This window comes from Oncorhynchus mykiss, chromosome 23, assembly GCF_057628025.1.
Source record: "Oncorhynchus mykiss isolate SJ-2025 chromosome 23, ASM5762802v1, whole genome shotgun sequence".
In the NCBI taxonomy this organism is placed as follows: domain Eukaryota; kingdom Metazoa; phylum Chordata; class Actinopteri; order Salmoniformes; family Salmonidae; genus Oncorhynchus; species Oncorhynchus mykiss.
Window position 1 is genome coordinate 21,243,955 of NC_143044.1, and position 8,623 is coordinate 21,252,577.

The window sequence follows — 8,623 nt, forward strand, 5'->3', positions numbered from 1 at the left end:
GGCAATATCCAAACGGACAGATGTGTTACAGAACTAAAACAATGAGTATGTAGAAGATTGGAATATGCCATCACATGAGAGGTCACAAGTTTAAGTCAAGTCAGCGTAAAACAATTACATGGTTAATTTACATATTTATTACACATTGTATAAAATAGATAAACAGAAACTGGCAGGCTATAAACTCAAAATAGTATGTCCACCCATCTGATCCCATTGCTGAAATCAGCAGAGAATGAGAGTACAGTAAGTGGTGCTTGGAGGATGTTGGTGAGTATCGAGAAACGGTAGTTCAGTGAAGTCAGGGTGAATGGAGAGTGTCCTGAAGATGCATGGTCATGGACAGTTGTTCGCAGTCTAGGAGGACACGGGGAGTCAAGAGGAGGTGCTGGTCGCTTGGCCATTCCCTGTGCCCATGGAGATGCTCTGTTTCTCACTCAGCGTCTTAACAACTGTTGCTGCTGGAGATTGTAACACCTTCCTCGAAAGCCTCATTCTACCATCTGTTGGGTCTCGCCCAAAGTATTTAACCTGTTGGCAAAGTTCCATCAGAGAAATAATGTTAGTTAATAAATCAAGCAGATTAACTAAAGATCAAAATAATGATCCTACTGCAACACATACCTGAATCTGCTGTCCAACCTCTAATCCAAGAGCACTTGGGTGTTTTATCTGTACAAATTTAGAGTTTACAATTATTTCACTCTGAAACATAAATGACAAACAGAAAACAAGCCAACACATGCAGCCCTTTCCAAAATGGTAACATCTGTAAAACATAATCTCTGTCGAGGGTCCTGTGACCCCTGCATGGTATTCTGGGGCAAGGCTCTTACCCGTTTGTGGTCTAGCTGAGAGTTATGGAGCAGAACAGCACTCATGTTGGGATATAGCTTCACCATGACACCAATGTCCCTGTGGGGGAAGGGAGACAGAATTGAAGCAAGTCATGAAGCTACCCATTTAGCAATCCAATGTTTAAATCAGTCCTATGTTTAAAAACCACCGACAGTAGCTGCATCACAGATTAAACAGCATCCTCCAATAACACATAACATTGTGTACCTTATTTCCATGATGGTGGCAGTGTAAACAGCACCAAACTCCAGCAGCTGCTCTTGCTGCAATGCAAAAAATGTATCCTCAGATTCATTGATGTGGGTAAACATTGCTTTTTTGGATGATATAGAGGAGTCTAGCCCTTGATCATGACTCTCAGTTCCGTTACATTACACATAAGAGTCATTGGAAGAAGGCATCTTCTGGAGAGTTTTGTTAAGATGCCAGACACTCGCTCTGCACATTAACATTCATCGCTTGCGGTACGGTTTTGGAAGCATAACTACCCGATCTTTCATAAGAGCGAGAAATAATTTTCAAAACACAGAAGGTTAAATTGATACACATATTGATACGGTTAGGGTAGGTGTTCCCACATCTCTATGTTATAGAGTATGTTTATGGAAAGACGGAGGACAAGAACACCTGTGTGTAAGCGCAACTCGGGAAGTGTAGCGGAAGTGTAGTTTCGTCAGATGGAGGCTCCCCTAGCTGTATAGATCTATACAAAACATTTACAGTAAGTGTTTTTTATTTTAAGGATTCGAGTAATACGCGCATCCCAACATCAAAAAGCTCTGTAGCAGGATAGCCAACGCTGATGTCGGGACTTGACAAACTTAACAGTGAGTGAGTGATGACCATGAAAACATGCAAGACTGATGGCTATAGCTATGTTCAACAAGTACAGTATATTATTCTTCTGGCCTTATCTAGCTCTATTTGTGATATTTTACCTTGCCTCGCTGGCTTGCTAGATAATCAATCCTCTGATGACATCTGCAATGTTGTAGATGATAACCAACAGATCACCTGTTTATTAACTTGCACAAGCTGCATTTGAAGTTGCACGTGATCGTATCCACTGCTAGGTAAACAAAGAGGGTTTTAAAGACGAACAGCGCACCAACTTTATGACGCGGCCGGGAAATGGGTCTATAGTATAATCATTTAGTGAATCAAAATGCATTAAGGATGCGTTAAGGAATGGTAAGATATTAGGCAATACAGTGGAATCAGACTAGGCTGGACTCACATCATCCTTGCAGATTTCTGTGATGAATTCCTGGGCTTCATTCATTGCACCTGGAGTAGGTGCAAACACAGAGAAGGTCTCCTCGTCCACCTGGCTTATCGTCACACCTATCCAATGACACAGAACAACCTGTAATTTTCCCATACACTATGCACCTATGAAGAAAGCTCATGTGTTAGGGTTGACACAAATGGAGTTAGAATGTTTTTTTTTTATATTAAAATGTTACCTGTTTGAGCTTGTAGTCTGCGGAGATTATATCCCCCTGGTCCGACAAAGCGTGCTCGTCTGGAGACAGGGACTCTGACATTTTCTGCAACAGACAGGAAACATTCCTTCAAAGGGAAATACATAAATGATGGGAATCAAATAAGGGCTAGACACTAAGAGTCTTACCGACAACTGGGCCATTCTCCTTTCTTTTATCCCTTGGCTTGGCAATGGTCTTGTTCATGATGCCCAAAATCTCCCTCTTGGCAACTAAAGATATGAGAATGACATGAGGATTGGTGACTACGATATTTTATAGTGACATAAACAATATATTTCTGGAGCATGTCTTTCATTTCACCTGTGGCTTGCTGAATAGCCTCCATTACAAGTTTCAGAGGTAAGCCTGGAATCTTCACATCAGCCTAGAAGAAGGAGGCATACATTATAGCAAAAATAAAGTCAAAATACGACAGAATAGCGAAACCACTGGACATTCATCTACAGTACCTGTAAGGCATTGATACCCTTGTTTGTTCCTGCCAGTTTGAAGTCCATGTCTCCTAGGTAATCCTCTATTCCCTGTTGTGACAGAAAACACAAATAAAACAGTTCTACGGGGGATCCCATTATTACAGTACGAATGTAGATTTGGTGAGAAAAATACTAGTAATATTGGGTACCAGAATATCAGTCAATATTCGGTAATCCTGGATTTCTGATGGCTTCTCTGGGTTTGCCTTGGATATGAGTCCAATAGCGACACCTGCCACAGCTGATGAAATAGGAACACCTGAAACACAAAAGTGCTACGTTTCACTGCAGAAGAACAGAAGGATCATCAACAACATCAAATTACGTTTTTTATTTTCCACTTCAAAAACATGAAGTACTGTACCAGCATCCATCAAAGCCAGACTGCCTCCACATGCTGATGCCATAGACGAGGACCCTGAGAGAATGAGAGTGCGTGAGAGAAAGAGCAGGGGCTAATCATACAGTCAAGATTTTGCAACTAAGCTTATAACAAGTAATAGTCTAAAAATGTAGAAGCAAAATGAAAGTCATCCATAGATCTCACCATTAGACTCCAGAACCTCAGAGGTAACTCTAATTGTGAAGGGGAAGTCTTTGGGAATGACAGGTCTCAAAGACTTCTCAGCCAGTGCCCCTGTTACCATAGAAGCAGAATATGATCTAAATAGTCACATCAATTTAATAACCATGCCACCCACACTACCCCTGCGTCGTCTAATCTATACCAGCATACTAACCATGACCAAGCTCTCTTCTGTTCATTCCACTCATCTTTCCAATTTCATTGGTTGCATAAGGTGGAAACTGAAAAATAAATAATTTCAGCCCATTCAGATGTTTTTTTGTGCAATACCAAACTAATAAGCAAATCCTCGAATCCTACGTATTTGCAAAATGTGATACTCACCTCATAGTGAAGCATGAAATTCTTGTCTTTGACTCCACTGTTAAAAGAGAGCAACTAGTTTAATCTAAACTACATAAATTGCATTAACACTTGCTTGAAATTTGCTTTCAAGAAGACCGTAATTAATCATGTATAAGTTTACCTTAACGCCGTAGTAATGATGTCTGTTTTAATACTAGACTCCAAGGAGTCAAATGTTACAGAGCACAGAACCTAGAGAGAAAAGGCTTTATTAAGTAGGCTAAAGATAGAATGACAAGCCAACCTAAATAAATCAGACTCCGCCAATACTTTCCAATGTCCCCAAAATAAATAGGATGCATACTCTGAGCCTACATCTTTATAAACGCCAGATCCCTACCTGTGTCTGTCCCCTCTGGAAAAGTGCAGACCCATGAAGGGGCTTAAAGATGTCCGCCTCACAGGAAATATTTCTCAATGAAGTCAAGTCTCTTCCATCACACCTGTAAAACAAGGAAACTATTTTATTGTTCCAAACCACACAGTATTCATCAATTGCATATGTTGGTCATGTATTCATGAATATCTGCTAAATACTACTAAGACATGTTCTTTTTACCTCCTGTACTCATTCAAAACCAGATTGCGGAAAACCTCTTTTGATACAATGTTGAAGGACTCCATCACCTCGTAAGGTTCTGCTTGAGGATATTTCTCTACAGAATAGACATATGTAGGCGGTTAGACAGTAAACAGTAGGCGGTTAAACAGTAACCACTCACAATACCTTGAAAGTTGCAAAAAGCATAACATCTGTAGCATAGCATTTATTTGGTATATAGCAATGATATGTACCTTTTATTTGTTCCTCTGTTTCAAGCCTTACTTTATTAATGGCATCATCTCTGGAAATCTGAAAGGACACAGTAAGTTACTGATCATACTGAATGAAAAAGTACCACCAAAACATAATAGCAAAAACACCCAGACATAAACACTTACTTTGTCATGAGTGAAGTCTGTGAAAACAGCATAGACCTTTTCAGAGGCCAACCTGAAAGCAAAACCAGGTGCTGTCATGTTACCATCAATAAATAAAAACATGACAGATATGAGAAATATTCAAACAGAAATTTGATGCCTTACTGTCGCGCAAGCTCAATCATTTCCAGGGGAGCAGAAAATATTTTGGGAGGAGTGCGCTTGGACACCTTTGCTTCTCTGGCCATCTGTTGAATTGCCAGTATGATCTGCTGTGTGTGCTTCACACCAACCTTGACTGCATGACAGAAGTCCTGCTGCAACACATTCTCAGCAGAAGCCTCTATCATCACTAAGACACAAACAATATGTGTTTTTAATTTTTTTTTTTTTACAGAGACTGAATATGACATAACACACAACATATATCATAGAATGTTACAGTAAGGTAGAAGAGAGTCCTGTAGGAAAAATGGATGTGCGATATAGATGGACTACTAACCCACTTGGCTGAGCGGTGCTCCTGCCACTATCAGGTTGATAGTGCTGGAAGCCATTTCCTTTCGTGTTGGGTTCACCAGAAACTCTCCATTCACCAGGCCAATGCGCACTGCACCTAAACAGCCACGAAACACAAACCATATGGTTAAAGCCACACGCGGTGCAAAAAAAAAGGACAGGTTAGGTTTGTAAGAGATACTAACCAATGGGCCCATTCCAAGGAATGTCAGACAGGGATAGAGCAGCAGAGGCTGTAGGGATGAGAAATAGTTTATTTAATCACTGGATGTCAAACAAAGGTCATGTGACTACTTCTAAAAGGAAATCAATCTCTCCTCACCTCCATTAATGGCCAGTACATCTGGATCATTAACACCATCAACTGCCAACAGATTACACAGGACCTGAAAATATACATAGCATCATTACAATCAAGAGCATAGCTTGTAATAATAGTGTAAACATATCAGTAAAGACTCCATAAATAATTACAACATTAGCTACAAATGATGACTCACCTGAGTGTCATAGAAATAACCAGCTGGAAAAAGCGGTCTGATTGCCCTGTCTGAGGTGAGACAACAAAAAAGGATACAGTTAAAACTCTGCTAATGGTATTTGTACTAATTCATGACTAGAGTAATTGTTGGGTTGTTCCACGAAATGAGTGCCTTTGATATTTTACTATAGATCCCAAGGATCATTTAATAAATCAGATAATTAATATGAATAAAATTCAACATTTAGATATTTACTGCCCTTCACCCTCTGAATTCCAGGTAGATTTTAACCCACTTAACCCAAAAGTTATGAACATCATTGTAAAGCCCTAGATATCTTGTTGTAATTTCTGTAGATTATTTATTTCATGTGATTAGCAATTCATTTTAAGGTCAATTCTGTTACATGAACTGAACTGTCATTTAATATGGTGAAACTATTTATTTAAAAAAATATTATTTTCAAAAGAAACATCTAACAGTGAAATCAGTGTAAAAGCAGGTGGTTCTACTCTTTTTGTCAATTTGCTGGTGTTTTGTGGTGGAAAACAGAGTGGGTCAAGCATAACACATCAACCCTGTTACCAATAGACAGACAAGCTAGACATGCTTTTATAATTTCCTTCTGTTTGTGAACCTTGCATTCAATTGCCCCTCCCAGTTGCACACATTTACAATGACATTTTAGTAATTTAGCAGACGCTCTTTTCCAGAGCGACTTACAGGTAGTGCATTCATCTTAAGATAGCTAGGTGGGACAACCACACATCACAGGCATATAAAGTACATTTTTCCTCAATAAAGTAGCTATCAGTAGGGTCAGAGCTAGAGTGCTGGTTCAGGTCGAGGTGAGGAGGATTATTTAAGACACTGTTTGAAGAGGTAGGGTTTCAAATGTTTTCAGAAATGTCCTAGCTCCAGGGGGAAGCTGGTTCCACCATTGGGGCGCCAGGACAGAGAAGAACTTGGACTGGGCTGAGCGGGAGCTGCCCTCCAGTAGGGGTGGTAAGGCAAAAGGACCTGGGGTAGCAGAATGGTGTGCTTGGGTTGGGGTGTAGGGTTTGAGCATAGCCTAAGGTAGGGAGGGGCAGTTCCTCTTGCTGTTCCGTAGGTAAGCACCATGGTCTTGTAGTGGATGTGAGCTTCGACTGGAAGCCAGTGGAGAGTGCGGAGGACTAGTGTGACATTTGAGAACTTCGGAAGTTTTAAAACCAGGCTGGCGCCAGCATTCTGTCTAAGTTGCAGGTGTTTGATGGAACAAGCGGGGAGCCCAGCCAACAGCGAGTTGCAGTAGTCCAGATGGGAGAGGACAAGTGCCTGGTTTAGGACCTACGCCTCTTCCTGTGTGAGGTAGGGTCGTACTCTATGGATGTTGTAGAGCATGAACCTCCCTCACAAATTCACCAAGTTAGACATCTCAAAAGTCACCGCATTGGTGGAATTTATAGGATAGAAGTTAGAATAATCTTCTCACCTATTAGCCTACTAGTCAGAATCTCATTTTCAGTGGTGCCCAACTCCCGCCGCAGGTGGTTAGTGGGGATTCTACCAGCAGCAGCTGCTTTTTGCCTGTAGTCCACCTGTCAATCAAAAAAACACAGCTCTAGCCAAGGGACCTGCATTACTCCAAGGGACCTGAAAACACTATGTAATAGCCCAATACACTAAAGAGATCATTACACATTAATGAAACATCCTGCATGGAAGAAAAACAGTTTTTCAATATGTTTGAAGGGCATTAAAATAAATTAATATGAGCCCACTTAAAAAAACAGGAGCATTAACTTACCACTAGAGGCATAAATTGGGAGGGGGACGGTTTTGTTTTACTGACAGCTGTCACCATCACTGTTGTATCCCCAAGCTGGATAAAGAGGTGGAATGCATCTGAGTAACTGGTTTGAACATCTTGTGCATATTCAAGTTGCAAACTGAAATATAGCTTACCTGCACAACAGCCGACCCATCTGCAAATCTGGCAAGTTTCCCTGTTGAGATCTCAAGTTTTCTTTAATAGCAGGGAAATCAGAAAGCATCTGAGGTTAGAGTGAATTGATGTGAGTGAATCACCCATTCATCATCACAGCAATACACATTTAGGAAGACTCAAGAACGATATATTCTAAATAATATTCCTTCTTATAAATATATCTGACTCAGACCATGACCATATGAAATCAACAAATACACCCCTGCATTGAATAACGATCTTGAAACCTTGACCCACAGGCTTGACTGGTTGTTACTGTGTAACGTTATGTTATTAGCAAGCTATGAAGCTAGCTAACTACTAACTAGCTAGCCAACCAGTTAGCCAAGTCAGACGACAACTTACTTCTCACCGAAGTCCACTCCCACTTTTCGTATCGTTCCATGACTATTCCAGACGCTTTGGTGGCACAACCGCACATTTAGTCGAGCCAGCGAGGGCCCAAGTCTCAGTAAATGTTTCATATTCAAGTAAAAGCTAACATTACACATTTTTGTGAATTGAACAGGTATCTTTTACACAATTTTGATGCGCATGTGGGCTGCCATTACAGTTCATCACATGCACGGAAGTACGTCAGAAATGCATTTGTCTTGTGATAGGACCAAAGAGAAATCGACAAAACAAGGCGTTTCAATATACCAGACCACTTCAGAAGTTCCCTCCTCATTTATAGTCCAAATTACATACAGTATATACACTACCGTTCAAAAGTTTGAGGTCACTTAGAAATGTCCTTGTTTTTGAAAGAAAATCATTTTTTTTGTCCATTAAAATAGCAAAAAAATTGATAAGAAATACAGTGAAGACATTGTTAATGTTCTAAATGACTTGAAGCTGGAAACGGCAGATTTGTTTTATGGAATATCTACATAGGCGTACAAAGGCCCATTATCAGCAACCGTCATTCCTGTGTTCCAATGGCATGTTGTGCTAGCTAA

At 40.4% G+C, this 8,623-nt stretch overlaps 1 protein-coding gene across 1 annotated transcript; it reads right to left on the reverse strand.

Moving 5' to 3' along the window:
* Positions 1-117: 117 nt before the first annotated feature.
* Positions 118-8,294, reverse strand: LOC110502562 (polyribonucleotide nucleotidyltransferase 1, mitochondrial). The gene is made up of 28 exons (XM_021580683.3): positions 8,028-8,294; positions 7,640-7,700; positions 7,482-7,556; positions 7,167-7,272; positions 5,711-5,760; positions 5,533-5,596; positions 5,396-5,443; positions 5,194-5,307; positions 4,857-5,043; positions 4,713-4,764; positions 4,566-4,623; positions 4,330-4,426; positions 4,111-4,213; positions 3,892-3,962; positions 3,750-3,786; positions 3,580-3,646; positions 3,387-3,476; positions 3,204-3,257; positions 2,989-3,098; positions 2,816-2,887; positions 2,667-2,730; positions 2,492-2,575; positions 2,325-2,408; positions 2,096-2,202; positions 1,066-1,121; positions 837-915; positions 625-672; positions 118-531 (listed from the first exon to the last, which is right to left on the reverse strand). The coding sequence occupies exons 1-28, from the start codon at positions 8,171-8,173 to the stop codon at positions 376-378; spliced, it is 2,340 nt and encodes a 779-aa protein (XP_021436358.3). The 5' UTR covers positions 8,174-8,294; the 3' UTR covers positions 118-375.
* Positions 8,295-8,623: the final 329 nt, after the last annotated feature.